The following is a 17561-nucleotide window of genomic DNA, read 5'->3' on the forward strand; positions in this document are numbered from 1 at the left end:
ATTCCAGACACACACCAGAACACGACCATCCCCCAGAGACTAGTCACTTGTCGTTCCTTCCTCACTTGCAGTTCCTTCTGCCTGGAAGGCTCCTTCCCTTCTCTAAAGTCTTCACTCAGAACTTACAACACAGAGACACCCCCTGATCTTATAAAATGTCACATTGTCTCTCACCCTACCCCCCTTTTCATACCTTACATTTCTCTCCTTCCCACTTACCACATTATCTAATGCATTATGTCTGCGCCTTCATCATGATCCTGGTATGGCTCCCTCAAATAATCACTATGCTCCACGGGGTAGGAATATCCCGCTGCATCCCCAGTGACTCGAACAGTGAGTGACTGGCTGATGGTGGGGGCTCAGAGCACCACTGATCGAATGAATCATAAATGTACAAGTAGTCATCTTAAACAGCAAATACAGCAAATACAATATTTTTCTTTTTATCCTTTGGGATCCTGGGTAGATGAACATTTTTAATACTAACATACATGATTATGTAGTGTCCTTTACTTATATTTTGACATCTGCTCACTGGGGCTATATGGTATTTCCAAGGCTGTAAACATGCCCATCCATGGACACAAAATAGATGAAATTCCAGCCTCCGTTGGTGGCCTCCTGTGATTGCACAGCTGGCAACGAGCAGCAGCCGTCCCAGGACTGGTCCGGGGGACCGCCTCCTCGCCCCAGAAGGCTCCACTGGCAACAGATTGCCCAACTGTTAGGCAGCCTGATCTTGGAGAAAGCAGGGACTGGGGCCAAGTTTCTCATAATTGCTTTCCCAGCACCTAAATATTTGTTGCATGAATGAACTAGTTAATGAATGCATGCTCATATAGTTCATTATGTTTTGTGTCCTGCACTGGGGGTGAGACAGGCCACAAAGCCTGCCCAGGTGAGCTCGCACATTCTCCAGAAAAGGATAATACTGGCATTCTAAATGAAATATTTGAAGATCTCTTTTAGATAACTATAAAAAGCCACTTTTGAAAGGCCCCTTTTGCCCCATGGCATGATGGTAGCTTCAAATCCAACAAAAATATAACAGACAGCGTTAAGTGTGCTTTTTAAGGAAGCCCCCAGGGAGAAAGTATGTGTATTATTTGTATATGTACAGGGTAGAGCAAAAGTAGGTTTACAGTTACGAATACACAGAACTGTTTATTCTTATATTATTTTCCATATGAACAACTATAAGCCTACTTTTGCCCCACTCAGTTTATATGTACATATGTGTGTTTCTGTTAAGTATATATGTTATTTTGTGTATGTCATGCTTGTGTGTATATGTATCTATGTATATGTATGTGGCATGTATGTGCATATCTATGTGCATATATACATTGTGTGTGCAACCATGGGAAATCAAAAACTGATAATAGTCAGCTGCTAAGAAAAGGACATGATGAGGAAGAAGCTGGCCTGGTTTCCTCACCTATTCTGTTAAAAAAAAATTCACTTTGCGGAGGGTGCTGTCCTTCAACCTAACAGCTCATTGGCCCCATAAACAGGAGTCACTCAGTCATTCTGCAGTAGGTTACACATAGTACATCTTTCAACTTTTCTTTCATTAATCCAACAAATGCTGAGTGAGCACCTACTAGGCTCCACGCACCGTATTCTGGGATAGCGAGGGAATGAGGGAGACAAAAGTCCCTTCCCTCTACTGGAGAAGAAAGACAAGAAACAAAAAATATATAACTTCATGGCGGGGAGAGACATGGGCTGTAGACGTTTAAGTAGGAAAATGCCGGGGAGGGAATGCTTGAGCCTCTAGCGGTCTGAGTGAGAATGGAGAAGAGCTCTCGGGGCCCCGGGAACAGCAAGGGCAGGAAAGAACTTGTTGGGAACCTCGAGAGAGGTGGAGAGGGGCAGAGGGGCATTGCACCCTGAGGAAGACGGGCTCTGTTAAAATTCATTCCCGAGGTCTGAGATGGATTCCGGAACGGTCATTAACAACATTTAAAGGCAGAGAAGAACAATCCAAGGAATTAAAAAGAAAATAAGACCTCCTCTGCTGAGAAGGGAAATCCATGCACATGTCAAATGCAGTGGGCCTTGTCTACAGAGTCACCAAATGTTCGGGATCTCATTCCACCCCCACCCACCACTCACCCCCAGGAGCCAGAATAAAAAACATAATAGAAATTAACCACTGGGCTGGTCTTCTTAGGGATTAAGTCTTTCAGCTGTCACCCCTGCCTCCCTCTTAAATGGCTGACCTCATCTCTGGTCCACCCCCAAACAAGTAGCTCTTTCTCCGGTCCCAGATAATCAGCCTCCCCAGACACAATGGGAGGGCCTTAGCCCAAGTTTTTAGGAAAGACATTTGAAGCACAAGGGAAGAAGACAAGGGTATTGCTGGGGCTGTGAGACAAATGTTCCAGAAATAAAAGTTTTTTTATGCTTGTAATTATGCATATCCTGCAGTATCTGCATAATGGGTCCAATTCAGCCTTGGCCTTGCCGCCAAATTGCCATGTCCGCAGAGGAAGGTCAGCGCATAACATGACAAGGGAACAGGAAGCCTCATGCTGACGATAATGCCTTAATTTTTTTTTTTAATTTTGCAGAGGAACTTTGCTCTTTCAGTCAATTCGTCTGCGTGCATTTGCAAACATATTTTAAGCACACACATACTTGTAAAATGCACAAACTACATAAAACCGGCCTTTGCTCTGAGAGAGACTTTATTAGAAATGACCACTACATTCTTCCTGGTGCCCAGTGGAATGAATGTTAAAGCCAGAGAAGGCAAAATACTAAGTTAGGAAAACTTTTGGCAACTGGGAAAACTGAGAAACACTATTGCTAATGGCCCCAATGTGAATAGACCACCACCAAGGCTTAGATTCATTTTCAAAAAAAAATTTCTTTAGCAAACAATATAAAGATTTAACTTTGAATAGATTCACCAGCATGTTTTGTTTAATACTTTCGTTCTGCTCAGGGTTTAGCAGGATAGCTATGCATATAGTTCAAGATTCAGCAAAACAGTTTTCAGTTAGTTCTCGGTAGTTTTTAACCGTGTGACCCAGATTGATCATATGACATCTTCAGGCTGGAGATGTGAACAGCACTCTCACGGCTTATTTAATTAATTATTGAGTATTTGACATTTAAAGTTCCAATACAAAGTTTTCTAAAGATAATATCAACACAGCCTGATCCCAAGAGGCCTTCTTAAGTCAAATCCCACATTTGGCTTCCACCAAATTTCACAACATGGAAGAAACGGTTTTTAAAAGAGACCCCAGGAGCATAATTGTATACACCCTGTTACCCTGGTATCCTCGGGTCTAAGGAGTTGATGTCAGTTGTCTTTTCTATACATGTGCTAATAAAAAGGCTTTGTTAGTGCCGCAGGTTCGATTCCCAGTCAGGGTACATTCCTGGGTTGCAGGCCACGGACCCTAGCAACCACACATTGATGTTTCTCTCTCTCTCTTTCTCCCTCCCTTCCCTCTCTAAAAATAAATAAATAAAATTAAAAAAAGAAATACAAAAAGAGATTATCTCGTAAGAAAAAAAAAGGCTTTGTCACTCAGTTGATTTTGTTAGTGTTTTTTTTCTGAGGGAGATCTGTATCTCCTTATTCCCAGACTAACCACATTGGCACTTAATTCACTTCCAATCCTGCCCTAGTTGAAATCCGAAAGTTGTTCCCTTGATGGAGTCAAGCATCTCTGGAGCGGTTTTGCCCACCAGCTGTGGCCCCAGGTTATCCCATCGACCTTGGTATGCTTCAACGAACAGTGCACTAAGTAGCCAGGTCACCAGGGTGGGGACAAACAACTCCATAGCTTCCCTAAGCTCTCCAGCTCACTTTCTGGCATTCAAACGCTGCAAAAAATAAGAGATTTACCACTCATGACAGTCTCTTTGTCCCTAACTCCACCAGGCCTACAGCCTCCTTGCATTTTAATTAGGCCCAACAGTGCATTGCCATTCCAGGCTGAAACCCAGTGCCCCCTGGGCTTTCTTCTTAGGTGGCACGGCTTAGAGGAGAAATTCTTTTGTTGTTTGCACTCCATCTGCCCCGAAATCTGCAAAGAGTGGAGACATGGGAACTGGAGGAAGGAAGAGGAGCATCCCAGAAAAGCATTTCTCTACCTGGCTATTCATGTGTGTGCGCACGCAGGCTATCCTTTGTTTCCTAACTTCGCTTTGCAAGCCAGGATGTTAAGGTATGGAACAGCTGGCAGAGTAAGCCTCCACTTTCGGCTTCCAGAAATGCAGACCAGGAGTGACGCTAATTGGCCCCATTTATCCTCCATGGTTGTCCTCCCACCGATCTCTCCTAAGCCAAGATCATCATCTTCTCATAAAAGGATGTGCGTAGAAAAGCTGCATGGGACACGTCCAAGATACACATTTTCCCTTTCTCTCGACACAGAGATGTGTGATCAAAAGCGCTGGGCATTTAATAGAGGCAAACGGGATGTGGGGAACGACATGGGAAGAAAAGAAGAAACTGCAACTACATTACAGGAAGAAGTCAGTTTGTTCTGGTGATACTTATGTGGCCAGGGAAATGGCTGAAGCCAAAAATCAGTTCCCACGGAGCCCGTTTTTTTCTGGCTGAATGTCACTACCTGCTACGTATGCCACCGCTCAGATTCCGAATTTTTGCACGTTTAAAGACAACAAATGTCTGGCTTGCTCAATTCCACTTCATTCACATGTTATCCATACTAAAAAATGTTTACTTGATATACTAAAGGCCAAGTAGGTCCAGAATCTGACTGATAGAAATTAATATGCTAAGAGGAGCCTTTTTTTAGAGTGGAAAAATGAGAAACTGACGGATAGTTCATTTCTACATTGTCAGATTAGACTAAAAAGCACCAGAGAGCCACTCATTGTGCGTGAGCAGGTCACTGAGTTTTTTCCAAGTGATACAGAGAGATCTGATCAGATCACTGGGGAGGTGTGGGGAGGGGCCGCAGGAGGAGGTTGCCTGAGGCAATGGTGAACAGTCCAGGACAGGATTGGCTGAGGAGCTGGCTGCCTCCTAAACTTTTGGGATGATGAGATAGAAGATTTAAAATAAAAGGAGGGTGGAGACTGGCTGTCTGGCTCTCTTCCCCCAGGATGCCTGGATGATCCTGCTGCAGCTGTCTGTGGACGGTAGTTTGGATGGGAGAAGAAACCCTGGGTGCAGCCTAGGATCAGGCTGGCCAGGCAGAGGGTGGCAAGGCTATTCTTCTTTGGGTGTTCTAGACGGGATGGGCTGTGAGGCAGAAGCCTGCCATTCTTCCAAAACTATGCAACTTTTGTATCTTATGTTGTTTTAACTTATAAACTAATCCTATAAAAATTAGATAGTTAAACATTAACAGAGGGAATGACAGGGGAACTCAGCAGTTGAAGATTTTAGCCTTAATTGATAGGCTTCAGTGACTAATACAGGTGGAAAGCTGTTATTCCAAAAGTGTGTAGCTGTTGAATAAAGACTCCTTTCCTTTTCCGCCAAACCTTTGCTTCTGGAATTTTGCCTAGAGGGTGGTGACAGGCAGCAGGACCCCACCTGCTATTCAGTAACACAAGTGGGCACCACTAATCTAGGGCAAAACTGAGTAAGAGCTTTGGTGGAAACTTACAGGCAAATGAAGGGAAACCTACAAAAACTTTTTATTGGAACTCCGGCCAGGATTAGGATGAGAGGTGTGTAGCAGTCATGCAAATGTTGATTGGATCTTGTTTTTAAGAGGTATTTGTTCAATAAATTTTTTGCATTATTTCCATTAAACTTTTAAAAATAATTTTGATTTTTAAAATGGATTCTTTAATTAAAAAAATTAAACCAAATTTTGGTTTTCTAGATAACCATTTTTCCTCAAGACGACCATTATACTTTGGTATGCAGGAAAAATATTTTATGCATATTTCCCAATTTGTCACAGAGAATATTAAAGAGATATACTTAAAAATCAAGATTTAATAAAATTAATAGTTTTTACTTCTTCATCAAAGATATTAAGTGAAAGTGACTTTTAGTATATGTACACAGGGCCAGAAGTTCTACTCACCATTATTTTTGTGCCATCAGTACAGATGCAATGCAGTGAAAAAAAGCAAATAACATCTTAGAATTATTATAAACACTGTTCTGACTCCACAGACCCCTTGAAAAGGTCTTGGGAAACCCCATGGATCTATAGACCACACTTTGAAAACTGCTGCCTTAAAGTTTTAACACTGAGTCAAAACCCTCATCTATAACAAGCTAGGATCTCAGTCAAACGGAGGCAACAACATAATTATGGCTATCCCCAGTTAGTTCTGCAAAAATATGTGGGGAAGAGCTGAAGCAAATTGACTCATCTGTCATATACCTAGTTCTGAGCAATCCTGAGGCTAAAGGTAAGGTATGATCAGGAGGTGAAAGAATTTAAATGCTATGAATGTAATCAGGGACCTGAAGGCATTGCCATTTTAGGGCAAATGAGTGGAGAAATACCACCCCACCCCTCCCTCACCTCCCCGTCTCCAGGGAATTAGGAGCAGAGGAAACTACAACCAGGCAGAAGGTCCAGGCAAATACCACTGAACATGCCCGGGCTGTTACAAGACCTTGGGGCCTTCCTGCCTGCCTGCCTGCTATTGAAACTTTCTCCTGACACTTCCTAGCATACAGCCTTGGGCAAATTCCCAAACACTCTCTTATTGGTCTCCTCACAAGTAATATGAATATAATATCAGTATCTTCCTCATATGATTGTGGTAAGCAGTACCTGAGGTGGTGTACAAAGCATTGAGCATAATGCCTGAGAGCGTAAGCATTCAGTAATAAAAGTTATCTTACTAAAAATAGGAAACATACTTCTGTATGGATTCACTGCCCAGCATTCAGTGACTTCTGCCACACGTATAAACGCTCCGTCAGCCCACTGTCTTGCCTGGGTTAGGTGTTCAGGAAAGGTTACTCCCTCCCTGCAGCTGGACTGGGACGCCTGTCTGGACCTGCCACGCCATCCGTGCTGCTGGGAGGGTAGCGGCTTCTCACCAACAAGACAACTCTGATGCTTAAATACGAAAGAGTATACTTTAATGGGCAAATGAGTACATAAAAGTGGAAGTGTTTATTATCTATCTGGTAGAACTGTGCTTCATCTTTTCCTAAAAATTGCTTTTACTGCTGTTAAAAACACGTCTGAAAAACAAAGGAATTGTTTTTAAAAATTAAAACTTGCAAAACATCTAACTCACCAACAGAAAAACTTATCAACCTTGCTTTTTGCTCCTCTCAGTGGCAGACAAAATACCGCCTCCCACAGAGATGTCCACATCCGCATGCCCAGAACCTGTGACTATGGCAGCTTACTTGGCAAAAGGGACTTTGCAGATGAGATTAGGTTAAACACCTGAGATGGGGAGTTATCCAGGATTACGCTGGTGGGACAGTGTAATCACGAGGGTCCTCAAAAATGGAGAGGGGGGCAGAAGTCAGTCAGAGGAAGGTGTGGCTACAGAACACAGGCGCAGAGAGAGGCACGCTGCTAGCGCTGGAGACGCAGCTAGGGGCCGCGTGTCCAGGAACCTGTGCGGCCTCTAGAAGCCGGACAGTGCAGGGACACACACTCTCCCCTAGAGCCACGTGATAGGAATGCAGTCCTGACACTCTCTTGATTCTAGCCAAGTGACATTCATGGCGGTCTTCTGAACTACAGGATTGTAAAACAATAAAACGGTGCTGTTTAAGCCACTAGGTTGGTGGTGGTCTGTGACAGCAGTGGAAAGAAAACTACTACAGTCCCTAATGTTATCCAGTCACCCTTAGTGTCCCTCTGTGCACAATGAAGTATGCAGTCAGGTGACCACGGTGAGCTCCTTTGGCTTCACCGGGCTCCCCAGTGCAGCTTCTGGCCATTTAAATCCCACAAAATAAGGTACGAACCATTAGTGACAGTGACCACCCTTGAAGATTTGGACCCAAGAGGTGCGAGACCTAAAAATATCTGTATTTAACTGGTAATTCTGTTAGAGATGGTTGGCGGTCCACACTCTGGGACACATTCATTTCTATTTGTAAGTTTACAATTTAGGTGCTGAGTCAATGCTATTCCAATTCCTAATAGATAAATAAATATACATACTTCCCAGACAGGTCAACAACGAGGGACAGGGGTGAAAGGCTGGAAGTGGTCCAGAATACATAGATCCTTCCGTATGCTTCTGTTAACAAAAACTACCTGTAGAATTCAGCCAGATGAGACCTCTGCCTGCTCCCTCCTATGTGACCAGCGTTTCGGGGCTCTAGAGCAGGTCCAGTGGAACCCTGGCGCGCTTACACACCTCGCATGGAAAAGCATTCCTGATGAGCACAGACCTAAGCCCGAACTCTTCTTAGCCTCCCACCTGTCCCACCTGTTACTTTAGGAGGCGGAGATGTGCTGGCCCAGGGGGTGTCGTCTTCAAACTGAACCCAGTTCCTGATGGCCGAAGCCAGGTCAGGGGACGGGTGCTCAGGGCTCCCAGGAGGAGAGGCGGCCTCAGAGATGAGACCCATCTTCTCGGACGAGTCATCCTGCTCCGAGTGGGAAAGGTCCTGGGAGCCTCCGTCTGCCACGTGGTTCTCTGCGGAGGAGCTCTCAGACTGATCTGAGGAAGACGACAATCCCGGGAAGTGCTCTTCGGTGCCCCCTGAAACAGAAACCAGAGAGCACCGTCACATCACAGGAGGAGGGCCGCTCTTCAGAACCATCTCGTTCGGGAAACAAGCACAGTGGTGAAAAAACAAAGCATGGGCAAGAGGTGATCACAGGACTCACCATTACAGTGAGTGAGGGTAAAGAAATAGCCACGCTCATCCACCTTTATGCTAAAGGTGTGGTTACCTGATCATGTGTAAAAACTATAACCTGCCCTGGCTGCTGTGGCTCAGCTGGTTGGAGCATTGTTCTGTAAACTGAAAGGTTGCGGGTTCGATTCCCAGTCAGGGCACATGCCTAGGCTGTGGGCTCAGTCCGTGGTTGTAGCACATACAATAGGCAACTGATCGATATTTCTCTCCTTCTTTCTCTCTCCCTTCCCCTCTCTCTAAAATCAATAAGCATGTCCTCAGGTAAGGTTTAAAAAAAGAAAACAAACAAGCAAAAACTAAAACATCAACATGACCACTGCAGTATCTGGGCAGGCTGAGACTGGGGTATTCTTGTTCACTATTCTTATCCAAGCATCTACTCCAGGACTCGGGGGTCACAAACAAAAATGTCTACAGAGGCCAAGTGAGAAATATAACCAAGTCAAAGGAGAAAGCAAAAGGCAAGAGGGACTGGTGAAGAGGATGGCTGAACTGGAGAGCTTCTGAATGGACCAGACATTCAACTCAAACTTAGGCTCCGTGCCACCCTGACTGCACACACATGCAGGCGCCAGCTTCAAACTCTGTGCCAGTGATCAGCCGAATGTGGCAGAGGCTCTTCCCCTTGCTTTGTGTCGCTTTGTTGGTCCTGCAACATTTAACAGCTTTCAGATAATCTTTTAAACCATATCCTGGTTGTGGTGGTGAGGACACAAATCTATACATGGCCAAGTTTATCAACTGGACATCAGAAGTGGTCAGTTTTACTGTATAAAAACTTGAAAACCCCTGGCTGGAATAGCTCAGTGGATTGAGCACGGGCTGTGAACCAAAGTGTCGCAGGTTCGATTCCTAGTCAGGGTACATGCCTGGGTTGCAGGCCATAACCCCCTGGCAACCGCACATTACATTGATGTTTCTTTCTCCCTCTCTCTCTCTCTCTCCCCCTCCCTCCCCTCTCTAAAAATAAATAAATAAAATATTTTTTAAAAAACTTGAAAACTAGCCAAACAAACTAATGAAAGTCTTTAGATTAGCACTGCCCAAAAATAAATAAATACATAAATAAATAAAAAGGGAGACACATATGTAATTTTAAATGTTCCAGTAGCTACATAAAAAAAGTAACAAGAAACAGGCAAAACTAGGCTGAATTATGTTTCAAGCCACTAGGCTGAAAATTTATAATTCCAACACATGATTGATATAAAAATTGTTAATGAAATATTTCACTTTTACTAGGTCTTCGGAATTCAGTGTGAGTATTTTACTTTTACGGCACAGCTCCACGCAGACTAGCCACACTTCAAGGCCTCGATGGCCACCCGGCCGCCACACTGGGAGCACACCTGTGAACTCACACGTTCCAGGTGTTGTACGTGAGGCTGGGCTGATTTTAGTTAGCAGGGGCAGCTCCAGTAGAACAGAACCAGCTGACAGGGCTCTGCAAATACCTCCCGTATCCTACCTTGACCTTCATCCTTTAGCACCAGTTCTCTAGAATTCAATTTAGTCGTCTTCATCTTGATCATGGATGACAATTATTGAGCTCTTCCTACGTGCCAGGCTCTCTTCTAAGCTCTTTACATACATTAATTCATATAACCCTCACGACCACTGAGAGGAAGACACTGTGACTATCCCTACTGTACAGATGGACTGCCACACAGAGATGTTACTCACACGATCTACCTAAGGGCATATTGCTCATCTGTAACAGAGTGAGGGTTTGAGCCCATGCAATCCGGGTCTAGAGCCTGTCATTCTTAACAACTACACTTCAAAAACTGAAAAAATCCACCCTCATGGTGTGGCTCAGTTGGTCAGGCATCACCCCACAAAGGGAAAGGTTGCCAGTTCGATTCCTGGTCAGGGTGCATGCCTGGGTTGCCAGTTCAATCCCCAGTCGGGACACATATGAGAAGCAACTAATTGATGTTTCTTTCTTGCTCTCTCTCTCTCTCTTTTTTCTTCTTTCCCTCTCCCCCCCTTCCCCAGGCTCTAAAAATAAATAAATAAAATCTTTTTTTTAAAGATTGGAGAAAATCCAAATTGCTGTTGGGACTAACAACCAAAAAGTCTGCACGTAAATGCATGCCTGCATGTACACTGTAAATATAAAGTTTTGATGCTCCTTGGGAGAAAGCAGCCAATATTGTGGTATTTCCAGGCCTTGTTTGAGGCTGTGAGGGCCTAAGATGCTTCCTCTAGGTTTCTAGATGAATCTGCATCTCAGGAAAGTGACAATGAGATTTTTTTTCATATGAAGATCCCACCCAAAGAATAATCAAAGAGAAGCCATAGCAAGCAGGTACGGTTCTTTGCCAATCATGTCACTTAGGAAATGAAAGCACTCCTTACCCTCAGAAGGGACAGGAAAGAGTGGGTCCTCATTGAAAGAGACCCACTCCGACTGCTGGGTAGCGATGACATGGTCCAAGGTCGTCATGCTAGGAAGGTGCTGGTCATTTTCACAGTGCTGACCACAAGAAGACCCCGGAGTGATGTCTGGGGTGGGGTAAGGGTATGGCGGTGTGGCAGACTTGGGCGTAGGGTCCGTTGTGGTGGTCTTGCAGAAGGTAGCACTCAGAATGTAGACCAATCTTGCCTTTGGTTCATATGCCAAGCAGAAATCTGTTTAGAAAATAATAATACAATTTTAAAAGACTATCATCACATTATAACCAATCCACACAGGTCTAGGGCTTTCAACACTACCCCATGAGGAGGTCTGGGTGGTGTCCACTGGCCTTACTTTTCTGTGACCCTGTCTTGCCCTGCTTCTCAGGGGGAAATATCTGACTTTATCATCAAGACCTCTGCATACGCCTTCACATCAGACTGGTAAGTAGTCACATACATTTAAGCAATTATTTCCCCTGTTTTCCCCAATCATTATATTTTGGAAACACTTTTAATTATTATATAATGCCATCAATGTAAAACAAATATTAAAATTGTTCCTTTTACCCAATGGTGAAATAAAAACACATTATTTCCTATTGAATCAGTGCAGTTTCTTGCCTCAGTCAGGTAGCTCTTTCCAAGCCTGAGTTAAATCTTTGGCAGAAACCCAACAGCCTCCAGATGGTATCTCCAAGCATGGTTTACCAATCAAGAAAAATAGAAATGGAGTCATTTTGTTCATTTGGCATAAGGGGGGTAGGGCATTTTTGCTTTAGTGAAAAATGTGAGTTAAACACATTGTTATTCTAGGCCCATGTGAGTTAGCACATGAGAGTGCAGCCTTTACTTACACTGTCGTTATGTTCTATGTACAGAGAAGGATACTTAACAGACTTACACTTTTGTTTGTAATATTAATGTCCTCTTACAACTTCGACCTAGCTCTTGCTTTTATAACGAATTAGGAAAATCTGAATTAATGCAAAATGAATGTTTTTCTGCAAAAGGGCTTCTAGCCACCTTGTCCAATATCAGTTCTTATGAACTCACTACTCACAATATTCGTTTTAGTCTAGAACAACTGAACTCATAGCCTTCTAACTGGTGCACAATAAAAAGAAAATGTTGAGGAAATTTTATTGTAGGTTATTATTTGCAGTAAACAATCTATGCTGGGGAAAATCAGCACAGGAACATTAACAGCTTTTGCTTTTCTGGTAATTAAAACAATTAGTTTTGTGGTATGGTACTTCCTAAAAACAGCTAATGTTTGTATAGAATTGATAATTTTCAGGAACCTGTTTTCACACAATAATTCATTTGATTCAATAGTCATTTTAGTTTGGTAAGACAGGTATTAGTATCCTTTTCTTACAGGTGAAGAAATCTGGCCTGAGATAAGTGATTTATCCAACACTTCTGATATTTCCAGGTCCTTGTTTGATTCCTCAGTTCCTAAGATGTTTCCTCCAGGCTTCTAAGTAAAAGAATTCTCACATCCCGGGGCAGTGACAAATCAACTCTTCCCCCCACCTCCCGATAGGTCCCACCTCAAATATTGATCAAGCAGTGGCCATAAAAGCAGGTGTGTTAGATGCACCAATCTACACAGTGGCAGATGCAACTCCTGGATCCAGGTCTTTTGATGCCAAAACATCCTAATCTTTGGGTCACAGCCACAAAAAAGTACTAGGAAATATACAAAAACTATCACCCAACTGAAGCAATGTACAAACATCAGTTACAATGGAACCATAATGAAATGATCTGTGAAACGCCACATATGGAAATCTGCCAGGGTACCCCAGCTGTACAGAGAATGCAGAGCCCAGAAATCTTCCTTCCAAGTCCCTCACCTAAGATCATTACCAGCCATGGGCCAGACCTGTGAAAACCGTCTGGAGAGTGCACTGTTCTCCCAAAAAACCACACAGAGCCCAGGCCCAAAGGGCTGATTCCACAGGCTTCTCCCATAAAGCCTTTTGCAAGCCCAGTCAAATGTTCAAGTCACTCAATGTGGTAATGGCTGTGGGCCAAAATAAGACAGTAAAATTTAAGAGTCAGATGCCTCCTCTCCCAACAATAGCAACATGTAGACCAGGTCCAAGAACAATAAAAGAGCCACAACACATGTCCATGTGCTGACACATGCAGCATCATAGCTCAGTGGGGAAAACATCCTGCAGATCCCGTGATGATGAATCCACCAAAGTTCACAGGAGGACTGTGTGGTGTGGGGGGGGGGGGGGCGGTCTGGGGAAGTAGAGAAGCAAACGGATGAAGGTAATGGGGTAAACACCTAGGAATTGTAGGGCTCGAGGGGTTTAAAGACCAACAGTCCAACTCTCAAGTTTTACAGATGAGAAAACGGAGTCCCAGGGAAGTTAGGAGCAGCAATAGGAACTGAGCATGGGCCCAGGAGTTAGGTTGTCTGAATTGCCATCCTCAGTTCACCCCTGAACAGCAGGGACAACACAAGTCACTTAATAATGTTAAGGATTAAATAAGGTAACACACACCAGTGCTTAGTGCAGGGAGTAACAAACCCTCTGGACCAATGGTAATAATAATAGCAGGGGGCCTCACCGAGGGCTCACTATGTGCCAGGCCCCATTCCAAGCTTTCGATGAATTATCAGCCACAACTACCCCTGCTGCTGTTAAATGACTCGCCCAAAGTCACGTGGGTCATTAATGAGAGTCTTGGGGCTAGGAGGCAAATTTCATGAAAGCACCCCACTTCTGTCTTGACACATTCTGGTTTTAGCAACCTCCCTTTTCAATCATTTTTAGAGTAGTTCTCCTAGATGCTAAAGGGAGTCAAGCTCTTAATCTCCTCTTTACAGATACAGGGGCACAAACCAAGGAACCACGACTACCAATCAGAAAGTATGAATGAAGGAAGAGCCCCAAAGAGGGGTCGGTACCCCTCCCAGCTCGCGAATCTCAGATCCGGACATGGGTTGATTAGAGATTGTGAGTAGCCCCAAGCCTGGCGGAACACATTTATTACAGGGAACCCTCGATCATAAGCCCGTGAAATGGATTCGAGGTATTTACCATGATGTCATCCAATAAGCTGTGAGACGCCAGACCTTGAGGAGTGCTGTGCCAGCAACTGGCAACCACCGAGGAACCCGATAATTGTGAGGCTAAGTTCACACTGGAATTGGCTTCTCTTTAAAAACCTCACCCTGTTTTTAGAAGGTGAATCATAAAGTGAGGCTTACAATCACCACAAATGAGCAGGGACTCAGAACCAGCAGCAGAACTGACCAAGAGACACTGAAAACTTCATTAACATCTCCAGGTTGCCATTTCAGAGAGAAATTTCTTTCTTAGCATCCCTTACACACTAAAGTTTGGGGGTGGAGAATGCCGTTGGCTGATAGGGCGGGAGTCACAGAAGTAGATTTGTTTCTGTCCATTCTGTCACACACATTCACGAGCCCCGTGTGTCCGGAAATGCACCAGGCACCCTTTGGGATAGCGGCTCTCAAGCAGTCTGCAATCTGGCTGGCAAGATGAAGATACGCAGGAGCAAACCCAAGAAATCAGGAATAACTGCGTGTTGAAGGATACACTAGAAACGCTGGTTAGCCACAGAGAGATCTGCAAGGGCTGGAAACATAAGGGACTGGGCAGGTTTCTTGGATTTGAAGGACATTCTTGGTCCTGGACTTCTGGAAGGGAAGAGGAAGGACACTGGGACAGAGGATTGGCCTAAGTGAAGATTAAGAATCAGACCTTTGTGGGGCTTATTTCTGGGCCAGTGAAAAGATCAGTCTGCTGAGAGCTGAGATGTCTACTGAGGAAATGTGGGGACAAAGGGTAGGTGGCCCTTATAGCTGAGAAGAAGAGTTCAGCAGGAGAGGGGAAGCTGCTGAAGGTTTAAGAGTGGAGAGTGACTCAAGTAGTGTGTCCAGGGGAGATTAACTTTCCTCAGGCTCTGTGGAGCAGGAGTTTGGTGATGGAAGCTACTGGCCACTAAAGGACCTCAGTGTGTCCCAAAAGTCAGGGGTCAGCATCGTCAGGAACAGGTACTAGGTACTGTGCTGGACCCATTCGGGGCCTGAGGATTCAAGAACAGGACAGCATCCCTGGCCTCAAGTAGCTTACAGTAGATTGCAGGGAGATATGACGGCAGCGCAAAACAGTAACACAGCAGGCTTTCTAAACTATTGATAGGTTATCCATCAAAACACTGAACAGCAGAGAGTAAGGGCTTTAAAGACTACTTGAGGGCCTGCGAGGCAGGTGGTCAAGAGCTACACCTTACATGGGAGGGGAGAAGGTGTCTTAAGGGGGAACAGGAATGGTCTGGCTGGCAGTGTATCTGAAGAGGGTGGGAGTGGTACTGGATGCACTGGGAAAGGAGGGGTTGGAACAATGATAGCTCTAAATTTCAGAGTGAGTTTGAATTCTTGAAACTATCCTTTCCTTTCCCACTGCCAATACCTGATTCATCCCGTCTCTCTCATTCAGAAAATTACTGGCCATTGATCAATCTCCCTGCCTTCAGCATCCTCCCTTCCAACCTACTACCCAAACCACTATGCCAGAGTGGTCGTCCTCAAACCTGACAACAAATGCCTATGCCACGGCTCATCTTGACAACGCCTCAATGGCTCCTCACAGCTGGAGACTCCTCTCCACTTTATGCCAGCCGGAGTGTGTGTGTGCTGCTTACAGCCAAGAATTGATATATGGTAACTTTCCTTGATTCCCACTAATCCCACTTGCCCCTTACCCCTCACATCCTCTGTATCCTGATAGTATCTTACCTACACACATTTATCAGATTATAATTAACTTATTTGCAGATGGGGTTATCTGCCAATTAGCATGTGAGCTCCCCGAGGAAAAGGACTGAGTCTTTTTCTTGTGGATGTTTCCAACTCTTCGAATGGGGTCTGGAATTTTGTAATTGTTTAAGGAATTAGTGGTTGAGTAAATAAATAAATGAGTGTATGAAGAAATGAATTGGTTTTACCCTGTGGTAGGTAGCACCTTCAGGTCTTTTGAGCCAGTAAATGTTTTAGGAAGGTTAATTTAAACACCACGTATAAGGCAGCTGGAGAGACAATCCAGATGTATGGCAACATGTCCCTTCTTTCTCTTGGATCCAAAACTGGACTATTCAAGTCCATTACAGTAGCCACTAGACGCAACTAACTATGGAAACGTGGCTCATCCAAACTGAGCTGTTTTTTAAGTGTAAAGTACATGCAGATTTCAAAGAGTACAAAAGTGTGTAAAATATCTATTTAATAATTTTATATTGGTTATGTGTTAAAATGATCGTATTTTTGGACATGTTGGGTTGAATAAAATATATTGTTAAAATTAATTTCACCAGTTTCTCTTAATTTTTCCCAATGGGGCAACTAGAAAACTTAAAATAATACATATGTGTCTTGCACTATATTTCCATTGGACAGCATGGCTCTAAAAAAGTTCATTCTTTATTTCAACCTTATTGTTGACTGATCATTTTCAATAAACACTTGATGTTGACTCTTTATATCCTTTAGTGTTTCATCTTTTGGTCTCTATTGCTGTTGATGAAGAGTTGTTTGCATTCTTATTTCCACGTTATAATGTTTCTTTTCTCTAACTGCTTTCAAGATTTTATCTTTGGTTTTCAGCAATTACCTATGGCTTTGGTAGGTGTGGTTTTCTTGTAACTATCCTACTTGGAGTTTCTGTAGTATTTTCAATCTGTATGTCAACTTTTTCACTACATTTGGAAAAATTTCCTCAAATGTTTTTCTCCCCCTTTCTCTATCTCTTTTCCTGTTTGTCTGGCTTCAAGATCATTTATTCTTCCTTCTATCATCTTCTTTCTCCTGTTAAACGCATCCTGTGGATATTTCTTCTCAATTATTCAACTTTTCCATTCTAGAGTTTTTATTTTGATTTTTTTTATAGTTTCTATTTCTCTGTTGAAATGCCCTAAAAATTCACTCATTATGACAAGATGTTCCATTAGTTCTTTGGACATATTTATAATAGCTGCTTTAAAGGCTCTGTCTGACAAATCCATCTGAGCCATTTGGGGGTAAGTTTCTATTTACTTTTTTTTTTACTGTAGGTAATATTTTCCTATTTCTTTTCATATCTAATAGTTAGTGACACACTGAAGACTTTCTGTATTTAATCTTCCCCTCAGGGATTCGGTTTTTGCCAGTAGTCAATCTACCTGCTCACCTTGGTCTTTTGTAGGCTTGGTCTTCCGTTTTGTTGGACGGATTTGTGAAAAGCCAAAGATGTTTCCAAAGCCCCTCTAACTATTGTAGGACTCAACTTCCGAACTCAATCTCCCCTGCAGACCTCAACAGCCC

At 43.6% G+C, this 17561-nt stretch overlaps 1 protein-coding gene across 2 annotated transcripts in view; it reads right to left on the minus strand.

Moving 5' to 3' along the window:
• The window catches only part of STON2 (stonin 2), a 124802-nt gene that overhangs the window by 84260 nt on the left and 22981 nt on the right, over positions 1–17561 (minus strand). For both annotated transcript variants that reach the window (XM_028507679.2, XM_036012838.1), the window contains exons 2-3: positions 11174–11446; positions 8377–8652 (exon numbers count right to left, since the gene is read on the minus strand). In XM_028507679.2, coding sequence (XP_028363480.1) covers positions 8377–8652; positions 11174–11261 — 364 coding nt within the window. In that variant the 5' untranslated portion in view covers positions 11262–11446. The remainder of the gene's footprint in view (positions 1–8376; positions 8653–11173; positions 11447–17561) is intronic.

This window comes from Phyllostomus discolor, chromosome 1, assembly GCF_004126475.2.
Source record: "Phyllostomus discolor isolate MPI-MPIP mPhyDis1 chromosome 1, mPhyDis1.pri.v3, whole genome shotgun sequence".
Classification (NCBI taxonomy): Eukaryota; Metazoa; Chordata; class Mammalia; order Chiroptera; family Phyllostomidae; genus Phyllostomus; species Phyllostomus discolor.